This window comes from Salmo salar, chromosome ssa05 (genome assembly GCF_905237065.1).
Source record: "Salmo salar chromosome ssa05, Ssal_v3.1, whole genome shotgun sequence".
NCBI classification, from domain to species: Eukaryota; Metazoa; Chordata; class Actinopteri; order Salmoniformes; family Salmonidae; genus Salmo; species Salmo salar.
Window position 1 is genome coordinate 20,349,772 of NC_059446.1, and position 21,178 is coordinate 20,370,949.

The 21,178-nt window shown below is 39.3% G+C and overlaps 2 protein-coding genes across 3 annotated transcripts; both read left to right on the plus strand.

Moving 5' to 3' along the window:
- The first annotated feature begins 3,935 nt into the window (after positions 1 to 3,935).
- On the plus strand, positions 3,936 to 5,826 carry LOC106604501 (ribonuclease-like 3). The gene is made up of 3 exons (XM_014199167.2): positions 3,936 to 3,960; positions 4,061 to 4,125; positions 5,318 to 5,826. The coding sequence occupies exon 3, from the start codon at positions 5,326 to 5,328 to the stop codon at positions 5,767 to 5,769; it is 444 nt and encodes a 147-aa protein (XP_014054642.1). The 5' UTR covers positions 3,936 to 3,960; positions 4,061 to 4,125; positions 5,318 to 5,325; the 3' UTR covers positions 5,770 to 5,826.
- A 9,451-nt stretch (positions 5,827 to 15,277) lies between these two features.
- On the plus strand, positions 15,278 to 20,895 carry LOC106604508 (T-cell surface glycoprotein CD8 beta chain). Of its 2 annotated transcripts, none has more exons than XM_045717967.1 (5): positions 15,278 to 16,274; positions 17,000 to 17,347; positions 19,100 to 19,228; positions 19,549 to 19,607; positions 19,852 to 20,895. In XM_045717967.1, the coding sequence occupies exons 1-5, from the start codon at positions 16,232 to 16,234 to the stop codon at positions 19,981 to 19,983; spliced, it is 711 nt and encodes a 236-aa protein (XP_045573923.1). In that variant the 5' UTR covers positions 15,278 to 16,231; the 3' UTR covers positions 19,984 to 20,895. The 2 variants fall into 2 exon arrangements, with proteins under 2 accessions (XP_045573923.1, XP_014054648.1); XM_014199173.2 differs by having other exon boundaries at positions 15,282 to 16,274; positions 19,546 to 19,607.
- Positions 20,896 to 21,178: the final 283 nt, after the last annotated feature.

A 21,178-nucleotide genomic window follows, 5' to 3' on the forward strand; every position in this document is an offset into this window, starting at 1 on the left:
CGTGATAGAAACCCCTTTTAAGATATTCATGCAATTTGTTTTTTAACCGCCATACACTGAGATATTGGTCTTGTTTTCTTTTTGTCTTTTTTATAGATTTATGTGTGTAAGAATTTCTAAACCGCAAACATGAAAAGATACAAATCCTTCAGGGGTGTGAAAGAAAAAGAAAAATTGTTCTTTGAACAGGGATGAAATGAACCCCATTGGATGTGACCCTTGGATATCCATTAACCACATCAGAGTGGTGTGTAATCACATCTTCTGTGGAGAGCAAAACAAAATGGATTGGCATGGAAGTGTAGTCCCAGTCTGTGCTGTCTTTGATGTTACTTCTCTTCATGTATTAGAAATCACTGTCGACAAAAACTGCGTGATTCATGGGTATTTACCAGCCATTAATACTGTGGGTTGGCGCAAACCAAACATTGCATCAGTGCTGATGAACCCATCCATTTCTTTGTTTTATCAGTGCGACTAACTGTAACCATTTGGAACCAAACATTGACATTTCCTCCTGGTTGCCATCTAGCCAGTAAATGTGAGCTGAACTAATATCTCATTTGCGATAAAGCTTACAGTGCACTTTCCATAGTAGATACATATGTGCATTCTAGATATTATTACATATTGAGGTTACATCTCTTCATGCCCCCTGCTGAAAATGTACTTTTCAATTTTACATACATATATACATAACCAATTTCCAAATGCATCACAAATTTCTACTACACATGCACTCAGTCATGCACACACACACACACACATTCATGCTTCACATAGATAACATCTGCTGCTACCAGACTCTTATTATGATTGCTAAATACTGCACAATTGAAACACTTGCCCCCTGTATTATACTTATGCTAAAATGTTTATTCTATTTTACTGAGCCATTTAATTTATGTTCATGTTCTTATCTTTTATTATTTCTTATTGTTGTTGCATTGTCCAGAAGGAACCTGCAAATAAGCATTTCATTGGACGATGTATACCATGCGTATCCCATGCAACTAATACAACTTGAAACTACAAACCAATGTCTCCATCTGGAAATATTATATTACATTTCCATGTGTAAGTATTCTAATATATTATTGGAATTACAAAAACGGTTTTCCTTCTATATGTACAGTAACAAGATAATTGAAACAAATAAGAAGTGTTTTCCTTCTATATCTAACAAGATAATTGATTAGTAATCAAAGCATGGACTTGCAGTCCAAACTGTTTTTGAACTGTAGTCTATATATTGGTCATTTAGATTTTTCCAAGCGGACTCAACTAATTATAATAGAAGTGGTATGGGCAAGCTCCTTCCTGGTCAAAATAAATCATACAAATTTTAGCTTTGAAAATACACAACTACATGTCTTCAGAGGATGTGCATATGGACAGATGTGTTCTTTATTGTTTATTTGCAAATAATGATAAATATTGACAGCATTTGGATTTATGACAGTATAACTTCCTAACTTCTCTTGCTACATAAAGCTGTATAATCGTTGACCAGTGAGCAAGATTGCTATCAGGGGACAAAGCCCTATAGACCACAGCAATATAACTGAACACTCACTGGTCCACTCAATATGGCTGAATGGGACAATCTTCTAGGATTCTCTCTCTGGTCAATATGGCTGAATGCGAACATCCTCTCTAGTATTCTAACTCTGGTGAATATGACTGAATGGAAACATACTCTCTAGTGTTCTAACTCTCTGGTCAATATGGCTGAATGGGACAATTCTCTAGGATTCTAACTCTCTGGTCAATATGGCTGAATGGGTGGATCCTCTCTAGTATTCTAACTCTCAGGTCAGTATGGCTGAATGGGAGGATCCTGTCTAGTATTCTAACTCTCTGGTCAATATGGCTGAATGGGTACATCATCTCTAGTATTCTAACTCTCTTGTCAATATGGCTGAATGGGAGGATCCTCTCTAGTATTCTACCTCTCTTGTCAATATGGCTGAATAGGAACATCTTCTCTTGTATTCTAACACTCTTGTCAATATGGCTGAATGGGAGGATCCTCTCTAGTATTCTACCTCTCTGGTCAATATGGCTGAATAGGAACATCCTCTATAGTATTCTAACTCTCAGGTCAATATGGCTGAATGGGAGGATCATCTTTAGTTTTTTAACTATCTGGTCAATATGGCTGGGAAATACAGAGAAGGGCAGCACAGAATGGGCTGTTGCCAGGGGATGTTTAGGATGTGTATCACTAGACCAATATTTTTCCAGCACTAAATTAACAGTTAAGGATTAAAGGTACAGTCTGGGATTTGAAAAACAATAAACAACTCTCAACATTATCGACAGAACTAGGGATGCTTAACAAAACAATATGTTTTATTGTCACATACACCAGATAGGTGCAGTGAAATGTGTTGTTTTACAGAATCAGCCATAGTAGTACTACACCCCTGGAGCAAATTAGGGTTATGTGCCTTGCTCAAGGGCACATCTGCAGATTCTATTGGCATGGTTGCCATCCAAGTGGACTGAACGTTCGTTCTAAGCAAAAAAAGGCTGCTATGGAGGCTAGCTACTTCCCCTTTGCTAGCTAACACACAATAACATCATGTAGCTGAAAAGATTTTCATATGTTTAAAAAATGTTTATATTGCCATTTCTTTGGATATATCCATTATAATGATCCTGATAAATGAATTTGTCTGGCTCAGAGAAGCTGTCAGTCTTGTCCGGAAACGTTCATTCTCTATGGCACTGCAGAGATCACAAAACAAAATCAACATTGTTGGATAGGTCGGAAAGGCAGGCAGCAAAGTTTAGACAAACACCAAGTGTTGCAAACAAAATGCTTGGTTAGAACTATGGGGAAATAATGTCTAGCTGCTTTTTTCCAAGGGGGGGGGATTTATGAATTCCCTGGCTGGGCTGTGGGACAGGGCATTGATAATTCTGTTAACAGGCATTACTCAGGGGATTGTGGTGAATAACTCCCTGCTATCAACCAATCAGCTTGTAGGATCCAAAAAACAAGTTCTATACTTCACAAATCCAAAGTCCAAAAATGTATTTGGAAATCCTGGACTTCCCAACAGCTGTTGGCATCAACTAATGTTTATCTCCAGGTTTACTTGGTTTTACAGTTCTCTGTCTAAGGCAAATTCGAAGCAAAGAGCAGGCTTATGAAGAGAATACTTGAAAACAATTAACTATGGATATCAGTATTTCTGAATAGCATTTTCATAACTGAGTTTGATTGGTACAGCAGCTTGTCTTTAATTATTATTATTTAAACATGCAAGTCAGTTAAGAACACATTCTTATTTACAATGACAGCCTACTGGGGAACAGTGGGTTAACTGCCTTGTTCAGGGGCAGAACGACAGATTTGTATCTTGTCAGCTCAGGGATTCAATCCAGCAACCTTTCGGTTACTGGCCCAATGCTTTAACCACTAGGCAACCTGCTGCCCCAACAGAGGGAGTTGACATTTGATTTAGAAGTCTTAAATCAGGTGGTGTGTTGGCCATCACAGCTGAATGGGTCATGAGTCACACCACAGAACTGTCACTTTATAAATGAACAGTCAACTCTCTCCATCCAACACAGTGCTGTCTGGAATGCCAATACCTGAAAATGAATGAATTTTGGCCTTAAATTCAACTCACACTTACAATCTCAATCACAAAAACCCAAATCAAATACACTGGGTCCCGTAACTACTGCCATAACATTAATATAACTTGCAATAGGACTGCTAAGGTTGGCATCACACTTGATGTGAGATCTCTCCTGATTGACCGTTATTTTGAAAAGATTTGACTGTTAATAGTTAGCTAATTCAAACCCTTTTATCCCACTACAATGTTGCAACACAGGTGCCAGGGGTCACCAAATCAAAGTTCATGAAAGTGTATATATTTATATATGTAAGTTGAGTATCAGGATAGAGTTGCTCACTTCACAGCGGAGACACTCAAACAGGTAAGACATAATTGCCTCAGCATTACAGTACTAGAGCATTAAAGAATAGTTCTGTATCTGAAGATTGTTGTCTCTGGTTAATGCTGTATTGTATCTGTAGATATCTGAGAGGACAGAAAACAACTAACCAGTCACATCGAAGGCCATTGAAATCAGTTGCCAGAGGTAAGTGCTTTCTCTCTCAAGTAAAATATTGCACATTTTTCATAACCATAATATGATTTCAATAATGTAATGACGTTTATTTTTGTGAACTTCTATATCATTTGGAGTATGATGACTCTACTTACTCCACCTTACTTTCTAACTTTTTTTCAGACATTTGACAAGCTTTGACATATAAAGATGTTAATATCCTGTCATGTTTCTGGTATATTAATCAATAGACTATTTGAGACACACAGCAGTGTTATCTTCCCCATACTGCATTTAGTGAAAGATGGTAATTACAGTATTATATTGTACAGTCATTAATAGTAATATACTAGTAATAGTCTGATTTACCCCTCCTGTTTCTCCAATTAGTGAAAGATATAGTAATATACTGTAGAGCAGTAGTAATATGCTAATAACAGTCTGATTTAGCCCTCCTGTTTCTCCATTTAGTAAAATATATAGTAAAATACTGTATTGTAATAGTAATATACTTTATAGTTACAGTAATATACTAGTAATAGTCTAGCTTACCCCGCCTGTTTCTCCATTTAGTGAAATATACAGTAATATACTGTATAGTAACAGTAATATACTAGTAATAGTCTGATTTACTTCTCCTGTTTTTACATTTAGTGAAAGTTATATTATTGTAATGAAACATGCAGGGAGCAGGTCTTGAACCCACGACCTTCTAGCACGAAGTCTAGCACGCTATCGACTGTGCTGCAAAAGCATGCTCCAGCGGCGGAGTCGATATCTGTGCTTATAAACCCAGGGTCGTTACACTACTCCCTCTTTTCAAAGAGCGCATCCTCATGCTAGCTTGCGGCTCTACGTCTTATAGGAACGCTCTCACTGGCCAAGCACACACACTGTCATGGATGCAAGGTCCGATCACTTCTGACACCAATGTAATGAAACAGGCAGGGAGCAGGTCTCGAACCGTGGACCTTCTATCCCGAAGTCCAGCGCGCTATCGACTGTGCCACAAAAGCATGCTCGAGCGGCAGAGTTGATATACGCGCTTATAAACCCAGGGTCGTTACATCATTATATTGTACAGTAATAGTAATATACTAGTAGTAATAGTCTAACTTACCCCTCCTGTTGTTTCATTTATTGAAAGATATAGTAATATACTGTATAGTAATAGTAATATACTAGTAATAGTCTGACTCATCCCTCCTGTTTCTCCATTTAGTTGAGGCCATGGGGTTCCTGAGGGCTTCCCTGTTCCTGGTGTTGATGTGTGCCACAGTGGTGGTACACGGTCAACCGGCCAACATTGAGTCTCGTTATCAACAATTCCTCCGACAGCACGTCAAGGGGGATATGACAATGCAAAAGTGTCAGGGTGTGATGGGCTACTTGGAGTTGACCGAGTCTGATGGCAAAACCTGCAAAGTGAAAAACACCTTCATTAAAGCCAATTCAAATCAGGTCAGGGCCATTTGTACTGGTGGTGGCACACCTAGGGGCAGGGATCAGGTTCAAAGCACCAACAGCTTCCCTGTAATCATATGTAGACACATAGGTGGGGATCGTTATCCCCACTGTAGATACAGGGGTTCTCCACCGTCCACCAGGAAAGTTGTCATTGCTTGTGAACAGGAATGGCCAGTGCACTATGGGGGCGATATTATTGTTGTCTAATTAAGATGATTGATATGAAGTGGCTCTTTAAAATAAATAATTAATTTGCCACCTGAATAACTGTCTCCTGCATTGTTTTTCAACATCAAGTAGTTAGATGACGAGCACACATTACTTGGGATTTTGGACCAATCATACTATTTTAATTAGTGATTAGTGTCCATTGATCTCAGAAGAAATTACAAAATATTTATCTAGCCTCTAATCATGCCCTCACTGTGCTCAAAGTAACTATAAGATTTCAAATAGATGGAAAAACACAGAGTGAGGGTTTGAATGAATTTCAGTCATATCAGTCTTTGAAGGGGGCCAACATGATTGTTTTGATGTCTGTCAAGGCTTCAGTTATAGGGCCCTCATGAGATTAGATTCAGTTAATTCTGTAACCACGTGGTGGCAGTGAAGTTCTGCTAGTGAGGAGTAAGTCATTGACTTGACTTCAGCCGAAATGTGTTGCAATTCAAGATTGAATTTACAGTATGTAAGATCATGTGTAGCTGTTAATTGCTTGAAAACATACCTTGGAAAACAACAGAAAACTAACAACTAAACGGTGGTAAAATACTGTCTTTTGCTGTATAAAACGTTGATTTCACTGGTTCTTGAGTTATAATGAACTTAAAGCAAAACGCTTATTTCTCTTAAATCTGTCATAATAAACAAGGGTTTGTTTGATATGACAAGTCCACAAGCTTACCACGAGCTTACCCTGTATGCAAAATGGTTCCAGTTTCTACTGAAAACCAAACAGCTTTTGAGAAGTTTAACTTGGTGACATCGAAGCACCAGAAAATGTCCAAAAAGAGTAGAACCAGCTCACCTGCTTTTACACTTTAATTTGACTATTAGATGTGCAATATTTAAAAAGGAATAGTGCAATATTTAAAAAGGAATAGTTCCACCATCTTAAAAGACAGTTCAGATCACGTAACAGGGTTGATCTTAAAATGAGAGACAGGCTTTTTTTCCCCCTTAAAATTAATCACCAATAACATTAAATAAATAATATTCTTCAGAAATGACCCCTGGACATTTTCCCCATTTTGTTACGTTATAGCCTATCAACTGGGCATATAACTGGTTCAAATATTAGATGAAATGCCACTACTAAAGCTGTATGACTCAATTGATAGAGCATGTCAAGTTGGCTGAATGTCCTTTTGGTGGTGGACCACTCATTCTTGATACACATGGGAAACTGTTGAGTGTGAAAAACCCAGCAGCTTTGTAGTTTTTGACATAAACCGGTGCGCCTGGCACCTACTACCATATACTACCATATCCCATTAAAAATAATTCTTTAACCTGTCTCCCTTCATCTACACTGAATGAAGTGGATTTAACAAATTACATCAATAAGGGATCATAGTTTTCACCTGGATTCACTTGTTCAGTCTATGTCATGGAAAGAGCAGGTGTTCTTAATGTTTTGTATACTCAGCATATATCCTCTTCCTAACATGTCTAAAGTATTAAACCACAACACCAAAGAGATGGTTGTATGTTAACTGTGGAGATAAAAACATCCAATACAGCTAAAATTAAGCACTAACCTTTGACGATCTTCATCAGATGGCACTCCTAGGACTCAATGTTACACAATACATGTATGTTGTGTTCGATAAAGTTCATATTTATATCCAAAAACCCCATTTTATATTGGCGCGTGATGTTCAGAAAATATTTTGCCTCCAAAACTGCCGGTGGATCAGCACAACAATTTACAAAAATACTCATCATAAACGTTGATAAAATATTAAACTGTTATTCAAAGAATTATAGATAAACATCTCCTTAATGCAACCGCTGTGACAGATTTCAAAAAGCTTCACGGGGAAAGCACACTTTGCAATAATCTGAGTACGGCACTCAGAAAAATACATCAGGCAACACAGATACCCGCCATTTTGGAGTCATCTAAAATGATAAATAGCATTATAAATATTCACTTACCTTTGATGATCTTCATCAGAAGGCACTTCTAGGAATCCCAGGTCCACAATAAATGTTGTTTTGTTCGATAAAGTCCATAATTTATGTCCAAATACCTCCTTGTTGTTTACGCGTTCAGTAAGCTACTCCAAATGTAGGAAGCGTGCCAAAAATTTCACGACAAAAAGTCAAAAAGTTATATTTACGTTCGTAGAAACATGTCAAACGTTGTATAGCATCAATCTTTAGGGCCTTTCTAACGTAAAACTTCAATAATATTCCAACCGGACGATTCCAATGTCTTGAAAAACGTTATGGAACACAGCTACCTCATCACGTCAATGCGCACCAATGAACATGTAATTTTCAGAGTCACCAAATTCCCGGCCTTCTTGTTCGCTCTCTGTTCACTGCAAAAGCCTGAAACAAGGTTCTAAAGACTGTTGACATCTAGTGGAAGCCTTAGGAAGTGCAAAATGAACCCAAAGTCACTGTGTGTTAGATAGGCAATGACTTGAAAAGACTACAAGGATCAGATTTCCCACTTCCTGGTTGGATTTTTCTCAGGTTTTTGCCTGCCATATGAGTTCTGTTATACTCACAGACATCATTCAAACAGTTTTAGAAACTTCAGAGTGTTTTCTATCCAAATCTACTAATAATATGCAAATATTTGACTCTGGGCCCGAGTATTAAGCAGTTTACTCTGGGCACAATTTTCATCCGAAATCAAAAATACTGCCCCCTATACCTTAAAAAGTTAATTGACTGTGTTTCTGAATGTAAATAGCTTCATAGAATAATTACGGACCGTAGTCCATTGTCCTTCGAATTAAAGCGCAAACCTGCTATGCCAATAGCAAAAACATTGTGATTCAGCACAATGTTACTTGAAGACAAGGAGTTTACCTTAAATTTCAACAAAAATATAGACATGTTTTTGGAAATAAATGTAGATAAAGAAGTATGCCCAACTAATGCAAATATGAGAGGTTGTATCATGTCTTACTCTTCACATAAGAAAAAGAACACCCATAAATAAATAGAAATACTAGAAAAGAAAATCCACGACTTAAAAATGCTAACACCCTTCAACTGTTGAACACTTTGAAGCTTGAATAAAACACAATAATCACCCGATCTGCAGGGATTGCTGGCATGAAATCCAAGCAACAATATGTTGAGCAAGGTGAAAGTGAATGGAAAATGCTTGCTTGGAAAATTAAGAAAGAGAAACGTATCATCCATAGATTTCAAACCCCAGATGGTACGTAGCATTACAATGGATCCTTATGAAATCAACCGTTATTAAAAACATTTTATCTAACTGTATCAATCCGTAAACAAAAGTTCAAAGGAGGATATAGAAAATATCCTTAACGATGCACTACGATGAAATCACTCTGCCATATCCTGTTTGCTAAAATTCGAATAGTTTACCTATTTTCAGTTTATGTAACAAAACATGCAAATATGGCGTAGAGAATCATTGTACCATCTAAAACGCTGTGAAATATGTTTTGAATTACCAAAAATATTGTATTTTCAGCTGTTTAAAGCTGGTGTACAAAATTGAAAGTAAAAGATGAAAAAAATTAATTTAAGATTGGGAAACATAGAAATAGCCAGTGGCAATTTTAGAATGTCCATCTTGGTGGGGCAAACTCCCCCAACTTGTTTTAGATGCATTCCAGCAAAGCCACTACATAACAAAACACTAAATAATACATCAAGCTCCCAAGTGGCGCAGCAGTCTAAGGCACTGCATCTTTAGTGCTAGAAGTATCTCTACAGATACCCTGGTTCAAATCCAGGCTGTATCACACCTGGCTCTGATTGGGAGTCCCAGCGTTGTCTGGTTTTAGCTGGTGTAGTCTGTCATTGTAAATAAGAATTTGTTCTTAACTGACTTACCTATTTAAAGAAAGGTGAAATAAATGTTACAGTGACAAACAGTGTCCACAAACTGTTAGGGTGTACATAAAGCTGTCCCAACAGCAGAGATTTATTTTCAGCACCATGGAGTGAATCCTTACCACTGCTACATCTGGCTATCCTCAGAGTTTTGTCTGTCAGCAAAAAAATTCATTCAGCCTCATTTACTGCCTTTTTAAAAAACATAGGTTATATGGCTGACTTGCTTAAACATATGTGGCAATTGAGATGTACAAACTATGGCATAAGGGAACGATGAGCGGAGAAGAGGCAATCCATAATTTTGATTAAGACATTAATCAGCGAGCTAAGACGGACGTAGTCAATATAACTATTTGTTCAGCACTTTTGAAATGTACAGCGGTATAATTCAGAACATGGGCCGTTCTAACAATATTCTCCCTGTACACCAAGTCGGAACTGTAGGATAAATAAAGGGGGCATATAAGCAGAAAATGAAAGCTCTTACAATATTTGATGAGCAGGCTATAGGCTACATGTACACCACCAAGTCAGAACTGTAGACTAAGTTAAGAGGTGGAAATGGACCAACATATTGGGGTGAGAAACATGGGCTACTAACAGCTTACTACACAACATACACTTAGCATTACTTTCTTAGCTACAGTATACATATCTCCCTGGCATATTACATCATTTATGCAACAGCATACAAGATGTTTTTGGACTCATAGCTGTCCTGTGCTCGCTTGAACAGGAAGTTGGCGTAGGGGTCCTTCTTGTCGGGAAATGTTGTCATGAAACTTTGTCATCAAGGCCTGGCATTCTCTGGATTTGTGGTGCTTTCGAGACAAATGGGAAATAAAAAAACAAGGTCGAATCATGACGTCAGTGATCCTCAGGTCAGAGCTCTAGAAATAGGCCTGAATTCCCGACTTGCAATTCCTAGTTGGATGAACATTCAAAGTGTATTTCCCGGTTAGAGCTATTTTTTGTGAGTTCCAAGTTGTCTTGAACTGGACTGTAAACAAACTTGGATGAATTCCAAACAAATGTACAGCTGTGTTAGGCCTACCTTACTGAAAACTGAACTTCCACATGTTACAATTAGCTTTATGCTTGATTGAAAAAGGTTTTCCTCCAAATCCCCTGAATAGTTTGATATGAGTTTGGTCAACAACAAAAAAAACTCTTGCAAATGAGATATTTCGCAATTTCTTATTTTTATAAACTTAAATCAAAAGCATAAGACAACACTGCTTTCATCCAAACAATTCAACCAACCACTTCAACCATAAAGTATAAAAGTATACATCCCAGGTAGATTTGTGGTGTTGTTAATAGAGGCTTTGTGTGGTGGCCCTACCATGATCTCATCCTCAAACTCTTGTTCCATTGATTATTTTTTTTACTGCATGTTTCTTCCCTTATAGTGATTGCTTCGATTGCAGGAAAATATAATTTCTGCTATACTTGATTCCCTTTTCTGGGTCGTCAGTAGTTACCACAACCAGAAAGTCATAAACCCTGCCACCTATTTCTACAACTTCTCTTCTTAAAATCTGATTTTAAACCTAACCTTAACCCTAACCTAACCAAACTGCTAAACTTATACCTAACACTAACCTTAAATGAAGACCAAAAAACACAGTTTTGTTTTTATACATTTTTACAGTGCAGTCAATTTTGACTTTGTGGCTGTGGTAACTAGTGACAACCCTGTTCTTAGATTAGATTCTGTTCATTCTGTAGCCACATGATGGCAGTGATGTTCTGCTAATGAGGAACAAGTCATGTTTCACATCATACATTTACATCATTTAGCAGACGCTCTTATCCAATTTATTACCAACAATGTGTAGCAATGCCAGCTTTTTTATTTATTTATTTTTATTTAATCTTTATTTAACTAGGCAAGTCAGTTAAGAACACATTCTTATTTACAATGCCAAACCCAGACATCGTTGGGCCAATTGTGGGCTGCCCTATGGGACTCCCAATCACGGCTTGGATACAGCTTGACTCTATTAGATCCTGTGTAGAATTACCTTATAATCTACCTGTGAACACAACAGACAAGCATGCCCCATTCAAAAAAATGAAGAACTAGGAATAAATATAGTCCTTGGTTCACTCCAGACCTGTCTGCCCTTGACCAGCACAAAAACATACTGTGGCGTTCTGCATTAGCATCGAATAGCCCCCGTGATATGCAACTTTTCAGGGAAGTCAGGAACAAATATACACAGGCAGTTAGGAAAGCTAAGGCTAGCTTTTTCAAACAGAAATTTGCATCCAGAAGTACAAACTCAAAAAAGTTCTGGGACACTGTGAAGTCCATGGAGAATAAGGGCACCTCCTCCCAGCTGCCCACTGCCCTGAGGCTAGGAAACACTGTTACCACCGACAAATCCACTATAATTGAGAATTTCAAAAAGCATTTCTCTACGGCTGGCCATGCTTTCCACCTGGCTACCCCTAATCGGTCAACTGCCTGGCACCCTCCACAGCAACTTTCCAAAGCCCCCACCATTTCTCCTAAACCCAAATCCAGATAGCTGAAGTTCTGAAAGAACTTCAAAATCTGGACCCCTACAAATTGCTGGGCTAGACAATCTGGACCCTCTCTTTCTAAAATTATCTGCCGAAATTGTTGCAACCCCTATTACTAGCCTGTTCAACCTCTCTTTCATATCGTCTGAGATTCCCAAAGATTGGAAAGCTTCCGTGGTCATCCCCTCTTTAAAGGGGGTGACACTCTAGACCCAAACTGCTACAGACATATATCTATCCTACCCTGTCTTTCTAAGGTCTTCGAAAGCCAAGTTAACAAACAGATTACCGACCATTTCGAATCCCACCGTACCTTCTCCGCTATGCAATCTGGTTTCAGAGCTGGTCATGGGTGCACCTCAGCCACGCTCAAGGTCCTAAACGACATCATAACCGCCATCGATAAGACACATTACTGTGCAGCCATATTCATTGACCTGGCCAAGGCTTTCGACTCTGTCAATCACCACATTCTTTTTGGCAGACTCAACAGCCTTGGTTTCTCGAATAATTGCCTCGCCTGGTTTACCAACTACTTCTCTGATAGAGTTCAGTGTGTCAAATCGGAGGGCCGGTTGTCCGGACCTCTGGCAGTCTCTATGGGGGTGCCACAGGGTTCAATTCTCGGGCCGACTCTCTTCTCTGTATACATCAATGATGTTGCTCTTGCTGCAGGTGATTCTCTGATCCACCTCTACGCAGACGACACCATTCTGTATACTTCTGGCCCCTCTTTGGACACTGTGTTAACTAACCTCCAGACGAGCTTCAATGCCATACAACTTTCCTTCCGTGGCCTCCAACTGGTCTTAAATGCAAGTAAAACTAAATGCATGCTATTCAATCGATCACTGCCCTCACCTGCCTGCCCATCTAGCATCACTACTCTGGACGGCTCTGACTTAGAATACGTGGACAACTGCAAATACCTAGGTGTCTGGTTAGACTGTAAACTCTCCTTCCAGACTCACATTAAGCATCTCCAATCCAAAATTAAATCTAGAATCGGCTTCCTATATCGCAACAAAGCATCCTTCACTCACGCTGCCAAACATACCCTTGTAAAACTGACCATCCTACCGATCCTTGACTTCGGCAATGCCATCTATAAAATAGCCTCCAACACTCTACTCAACAAATTGGATGCAGTCTATTACAGTGCCATCCTTTTTATCACCAAAGCCCATACACTACCCACCACTGCGACCTGTACGCTCTCGTTGGTTGGCCCTCGCTTCATACTCGTCGCCAAACCAACTGGCTACAGGTTATCTACAAGTCTCTGCTAGGTAAAGCCCCGCTTTATCTCAGCTCACTGGTCACCATTGCAGCACCCACCCATAGCACGCGCTCCAGCAGGTATATCTCACTGGTCACCCCCAATGCCAATTCCTCCTTTAATCGCCTTTCCTTCCAGTTCTCTGCTGCCAATGACTGGAACGAACTACAAAAATCACTGAAGCTGGAGACTCTTACCTCCCTCACTAGCTTTAAGCACCAGCTGTCATAGCAGCTCATAGATCCCTGCACCTGTACATAGCCCATCTGTTAGCAGCCCATCTATCTACCTGTCACGTCCTGACCATGGTGAGATGTGATTTTCTATGGTAGAGTAGGTCAGGGCGTGACAGGGGGTGTTTTGTGTTTTTCTATGTTTTCTATTTCTATGTTTAAGTTCTAGTTTTTCTATTACTATGTTGTTGTTTTTTGGGTTGATCTCTAATTGGAGGCAGCTTGTAACGGCCGTCGTAGTGAATGGACCAAGGCGCAGCGGGTTGAGTGCTCATTTTTAACTTTTATTGAACACTTAAACAAAAACAAGAAACCGAACGACAGCGAGACAGTTTTGCAGGCTAACACAAAGCAATGCAAAAACAACTTCCCACAAAAGACAGGTGGAAAAAGGGTTGCCTAAGTATGGCTCCCAATCAGCGACAACGATGTACAGCTGTCCCTGATTGAGAGCCATACCAGGCCAACACAAAGAAATACACAACATAGATAGGAACATAGAAATAGGAAATATAGAACATACATAAAACCCGAAAACACACAAAACAAACACACCCCTGCCACGTCCTGACCAAACTACAATAACATAATGACCCCTTTACTGGTCAGGACGTGACACAGCTGGTCCTCATTACCTCTGATTGGAGATTATATTTAAGTAGGGGTTTTTCTTCCTGGGTTTTGTGGGTGATTATCTTTTGAGTAGTGTTTGTTTCTCTCTGCGTCACAGTTTCTGGTTTTGTACATTCAGTTGTTTATGTTTTACAAAGTTTCACGGATTTAATAAAATGTGGAACTACAACCACGCTGCACTTTGGTCTAATCCTTTCGACAGCCGTGACACTACCCTCATCCCCATACTGTATTTATTTATTTATCTTGCTCCTTTGCACCCCAGTATCTCTATTTGCACATTAATCTTCTGCACATCTACCATTCCAGTGTTTAATTGCTATATTGTAATTACTTCGCCACCATGGCCTATTTATTGCCTTTAACTCCCTTATCTTACCTCATTTGCACTCACTGTATATAGACTTTTTTTCTATTGTATTATTGACTGTATGTTTTGTTTATTCCATGTGTAACTCTGTTGTTATATGTGTCGAATTGCTATGCTTTATCTTGGCCAAGTCGCAGTTGCAAATGAGAACTTGTTCTCAACTAGCCTACCTGTGTAACAGTTGTTGTCGGGAATGGAGGACCAAAACGCAGCAGGAATGTGGATGCTCATCTTGTATTTATTTTTAAACCAAGAAAATAACAAAATGAAGAACGAACGAACAACAAAACAGTCTTGTCAGGCTCACACACGCAAAACAAGAAACAATCTCCCACAAACAGTAAACCAAACACATACCCATATATAGGACTCCCAATCAGAGGCAACGAGAAAACACCTGCCTCCAATTGAGAGTCCAACCCCAATAAACCAGACATAGAAATACAAAAGACCAGAGACCACATAGAAATACAAACATAGAACATTACCCAAAAACCCTGAAATAATAAATCAAACGCCCTACTAAATAAACCACCACCCCGAACCACATAAAACAAATACCCTCTGCCACGTCCTGACCAAACTACAATAACAAATAACCCTTATACTGGTCAGGGCGTGACAACCTGGTTAAATAAAGGTGAAATAAAAAAATACAAAAAGACAATGCAGCTATTGTAAGACATGTATTTTGCTGTATAAAACATTTATTTCACACAGGCTCTTCAGTTAAATCAAAAATCTTATTTCTCCAATATTTGTTATACCAAAGGTTACCCAGTTCGCAAAATAGTTTCAGTTTCTTTTGACAAGCAAAACAAGGTTTTAACTGCAAAATGTCAACAACAATGGTTGTGTGAACTTTGCACACATTTATCTGAACATTGAAGTTAGAGTGTCTCACTTTTTAGCTGCTGTCTGTGGTCTGGTAAACCTGCCCTGCACATATCTGTCCATCTCTGAACACACAACCACATTGTATATTTATACTCTAAAAACAACATCTCGGACAAGATGACAAAAAGTCTCCTGAATCTAAATAGAAAATATTGAACCTGCCGTGAACCCTACAACTATAAATGTTAGCCTTGTGACTGTCCTATAGATGTTAGTGACAACAATGACTATGAGAATGTGACACACTGTAGTTGATAATTAAATTAAATAGCTGGCTTAGAGGTTTGCTCATAAAATAAGACAGACTAAAATGTTCTGTACCTAGCATCATTGGTAGCTCTGCATGGCTCCATCTCTGTCATGTTTTACGTTTTTCATGGATTGTTCTCTTCACTAGCCATAAACTGGGCCTATAAAAGGTCCAAACATATGACAAAAATGTGCTTCATATCAACCAACTTGCATAACATTTCTAAGCCCAATATAGCAATATGTCTTGTGGATGACGTTGGCCTTTCACAGACCATCTAACCTGAGACAACCAATCAAAATGGCTAATACCAACCTCTCCTTAGTACAGCAAAAAAATTCAAATGGGGGTTTCTTTACTAGCTGCAGAAGTGATCCAGCCCTGTGTATTGGTTTTTTTAGTAGTCTGAAGCTGCAAAGATGATCCAACCCTGTGTATTTATCCTTTTGGTCAACACAGTCTGTAAGTATGACCCAATGCTTCATTATCATTCATAATTTTCATTATTGGTGTGCTCATAAATAATTAACTCATTTTCAGTTAAGTTCAACAAGTGTAGTATTTTATATTTCTCTAACAGATTCTGTCACTGACCATCTCCATACAGTGACCATTAAGCTTGGGGAGTGTTTGATCCTTGAATGTGTCCAACTAACTGAAAAGTTGCTATCGATCTTCTGGTTTAAACATGTTATTAGAAATTACACTGAAGTCATTGCAATGTACAATACAAGTTCAAGTGATGTGACATACAAGGAACGGTTTACAACTCCTCAGCATATCAATGTAATACATGAGCAAAAATGATTTAATGTGCTCATCTCAGAGGAAAAGCTCATTTATTCAGCTATATACTATTGAGCAGCCATGTACACAGATAAAGTCAAATTTGTGAAATTGTCCACAGAAATTATGATTTCTCTTTTCACAAGTTAAGAACCGCTAGTTAACTCATTTGATTATATGACTTCAACTTGTGTTCTTTAAGTTTTCTTAAGCACATAGTAAGACTATTGAGTCCTGTCTATAATAACAATAATTCAAACTAATGCTGTTTTACTTTTGTCCTTTTGAAAAGTATCTTTGTTGCTTTTTTCCCCACTTCACAAAAAACATTGTTGATAGGAAGAAATTGGGTTGAAATACTGTTACATTTGGAATAAATTAAAAACAAATGTATTTGGTAGGCTCACAGTCCAACTCCAAGACCATGGAGCAACAGGCAAAGTCTGACCCAGTCCATCCAGGAGACTCTGTGACTCTGCAGTGTACAGTACTCTCTGAGACCTGCACAGGAGAACACAGTGTGTACTGGTCCAGAGCTGGATCAGGGGAATCCCATCCAGGAGTCATTTACACCCATGGGAACAGGAGTGATGAGTGTAAGAAGAGCCCTGAGACTCCCTCTCCTACGCAGAGCTGTGTCTACAGCCTCTCCAAGAACAACCTCAGCCTCTCTGATGCTGGGACTTACTACTGTGCTGTGGCCACATGTGGGGAGATCCTGTTTGGCAATGGAACAAAATTGGATATTGGTAGGTGATGAAGGGTAACTGATACTTATTTAATATCAGCTAACGTGTTTGGCCCTGTTGAACAGTCATTCACTATCTTGATATACAGTACATAATGAAACTATTGTGAAGAACACTAGATTTTCAGTATTTCTGATTATGCATTCCATATGATGATGGGATTAACTTCTGATAGTCATGTGCATCGTAATGATCGGACCAAACTGCAGCGGGGATGTGAATCATCTTGATTTATTAAAGAAATGAACACTGAACAAAAGAACGACGAAAAACCACCCACAAACACAAGAGAAAATAAACCCACTTAAATATGGCCTCCAATTAGAAGCAACGACAACCAGCTGCTTCTAATTGGAGGTCGTTCCCAAAACTAACAGAAATAGAAAAACTAGAAAACCTACATAGAAATAGAAAACATAGAACATATACCAAAAACCCTGAAACACACAAAACAAACACCCCCTGCCACGTCCTGACCAAACTACAATAACAAATAACCCCTTTTACTGGTCAGGACGTGAAGCTCTAGACGGGGCACTGTCACCGGAAGCTCTAGACGGAGACTGTGCACTGAAGGCCTGATGCGTGGGACTGGCTTTGGAGGCGCCAGACTAGTGACACGCACCACAGGGCTAGTGCGAGGAGCAGGAACAGGATGTACTGGACTGGGTAGGTGCACCAAAGGCCTGGTGCGTGGGGCTGGCTTTGGAGGTGCCAGACTAGGGACGTGCACCACAGGGCTAGTGCGAGGAGCAGGACCTGGATACACGGGGCCTTGACTACGCACTGGAGCGCACAGCCTGCACAACCTGTCCTAGCTGGATTTTTTCTGTAGCCCGGCACGGGCGGAGTACTGGCACAGGGCGAACTGGGCTGTGCTGAGGCAAGGTGGCTGCCGTGCGTAGAGCAGGAACAGGGTAGCCTGGGCCCAGGAGACGCACTGGTGGCCAGATGTATTGTGCAGGCATACTTCTCCCTGGCTGGATGCCCACTCTAGCACGGCACCTGCGGGGGGCTGGTATCGCTCGCACCGGACTGTGCGTGCGGATGGGCGAGACCTTGCGCACTTCCGCATAGAACGGTGCTCTCACCGCCAAACGCTCCCCATAATAAGCACGGGGAGTTTGCACAGGTCTATCACCTGACCTAGCCAATCTTCCCGTGTGCCCCCCCCAAAAAAATATGTGGGGTCTGCCTCTCAGGCTTCCTTGCCAGTCGTGTTCCCGCATAACGTTCCCGGTCCTCTCCAGCCTTCCTCCATGGTCCTTCTCCAGCTAGTATCTCCTCCCAGGTCCATGACTCCTTATACTCCTCCTGCTGCTCCTTCCTCCGCTGCTTGGTCCTCTTATGGTGGGTGGTTCTGTCATGTACGTCGTAAAAAGCGGATCAAGGCGCAGCGGGTATCATGCTCATCTTCCTTTTTATTTGGATAAACGTGAACACTTAACAAAAATAACAAACATGGAACATACCCACCAACACAGTGACAAAAAAAACCCTACTTAAATATGGCCTCCAATTAGAAGCAACGAAGAACAGCTGCTTCCAATTGAAGGCCTAACCAAAGAACATAGAAATAGACTAAATAGATATTCAAACATAGAAATAGACAACATAGAACATAAACCAAAACCCCTGAAACAGACAAAACAAACACCCCCTGCCACATCCTGACCAAACTACAATAACAAATAACCCCTTTTACTGGTCAGGACTTGACACTGACTGCTTTCTTGTCTTCCTTGTTAACAGAAAACCCCAGAAGGAATGTGCTGATTCCAGTAACATTCATCCTCGGGGAAGCACTGTTAATGTGTATCGTTCTGATAATCTACCTCATGTACACAAGGAAGAATAAGAAGATCTGTGACTGTTGTAATGGTAAGTCAATTGTCATTATAATGTTTTTTTCTTATAAGCATTTGGTTGATTTGTATATATGTTTTTGTTTTTACGTTTGGTATTAAATAATCAGGTTCATGGTTGTAAGTATTTGGACATCCCATGGGTAAAATTTATTAAATCACATAATATGAATGTGTTTCCTGTAATTTGGCATATGATTACACTGCATACTTCTGTAGTTTTTTTCTGTATGTTTTTTTCACCCGGCCTTAATTGAGAAAAATACTTGCTTGTTTGATCTGGAATGGTAATTAACTGATCAAAGCTAGTAATTTGATGTATTCTTACTGAAGCAGGAACCATTCCACTTCAATCCGGTAGTGAAGTTCCCAATTCCAGTCAGCAAAGCGATCAGGTATGAAATGATTTTATCTGAATTATAATTAACTACTGGCCATGCAATCATCACAACTATTCACAGACAGTATTATGTTTTGGCAGTAGCTAAGACCAAGGCATAAGTATGGAGCATTAATCAGATCTATTCAATAATCAATCATGTGCAGGATGAAGTATAATTCAGAGAAATCTTAGATTTAATGTGTAGATGTTCTAATTGTTTGTCTCAGTAATGTGTTATTATATATTTTTCTTCTCAGGGAAACGGTGAGGACATGCTGCAATACTCTGCTCTGTCTTTCCCTCAAAACACAACTCCAACCAAGGCCAAGAGTGACGCGATGGGGGGAGAGAGTGTCTACTCTGATGTGAAAAGCTTTGGATGTGACTGAAATTGACTAATTCAATGCTAATCATCCAGCAAATAGATCTTACATTTTTTGCCATTGTTTCTACAATTATGTTTCTGTCAGAATAGTGTGATTTATGTGTGACATAGGTCTTTGCTGAAGCTCATTGCTGTTGCTTGTTACAATAGGTAATAACTAGTGGTAAAAGTGTTGTTTCATTAGGATTATGCTGAAATAGATTTGAATGTTGTTTTCTCAAACAAATTGGTCATGTACTCATTATCATATAGTGTTGATATCATCATCAAACTCTTGTTACGTTCTTTCTGTTACGGTCTGAATATGATCAATTAACAATTTCCTCTTCCATATGTCATGCCTCCTATTACCAAGAGATGGCAGTAGTGATTGAGAATTGAGATTCAGAATCATAGCAGTCAGAGTTAGTGTTGACTTCTCTCCAAGTTCTTAATATACAGTGTTGCCTTCCTTCCCAGTTCAGCAGTGTTGCATTCACTCCCAGTTCTTAATATAAAGTGTTGCCTTTCCTCCCAATTCTTAATATACAGTATAAATCACGTAAATGGTGGAACATCTCTGTCTTAGGCTGTTTGAGAAGGTTTGAACCTGTCTATATGTTGTTTCTTGTGAATTTCCTTCTATTTTCAGACTCAGTCTTTGTGTTTAATTAATTTCCATGTTTTTTAAACCGAAAGGTGATTATACAACATTATAAACTGTGTAGTTTGGGTCCTGGATGCTGATGGGTGAAACAGCATTTCAGTCATGTGTATATCAGACAATATACCACAGGTATGACGCAAAAAACTTGTTTCATGTTCTATTTATGTTGGTAACAAATTTATAATAGCACTAAGGTACTCTGGCCGCCTCGGTCCTTATTGCTATATAATACACAACATTTTCATATGCTAAATGTATCTAAAAATAAATTGCCGCTTCAAATAAAGTTCAAGTGTTTTTACTTACAAAATGTACTTTGCTGACTACTACAGATATATTTCATAGACATTACCCGTTCTATTCTAAGGTGATGGGAGGATGGTTTTACATAAAAACAGCTAAACTGCGCTAAGTCAATTACATTTCCTGTGTGTACAGATACATTTATTTATTTGCTGAGGACTCCCCTGCACAACCCTGGCTATATTTTACACGTGGATGGGTTCTTGAGGAATTTTGGGAACACTGAAAAGAATCTTGCAATGTTGATCCA

What these genes read in the sequence shown, in the direction of transcription:
- LOC106604501 (XM_014199167.2), top strand. Translation starts at nt 5,326, where the DNA reads ATGGGGTTCCTGAGGGCTTCCCTGTTCCTGGTGTTGATGTGTGCCACA.
- LOC106604508 (XM_014199173.2), top strand. Translation starts at nt 16,232, where the DNA reads ATGATCCAACCCTGTGTATTTATCCTTTTGGTCAACACAGTCT. An exon ending in CCTTTTGGTCAACACAGTCT is followed by an intron (nt 16,275 to 16,999) that starts GTAAGTATGACC and finishes TGTATTTGGTAG; the next exon opens with GCTCACAGTCCAACTCCAAG. An exon ending in CCAGTCAGCAAAGCGATCAG is followed by an intron (nt 19,608 to 19,851) that starts GTATGAAATGAT and finishes TTTTCTTCTCAG; the next exon opens with GGAAACGGTGAGGACATGCT.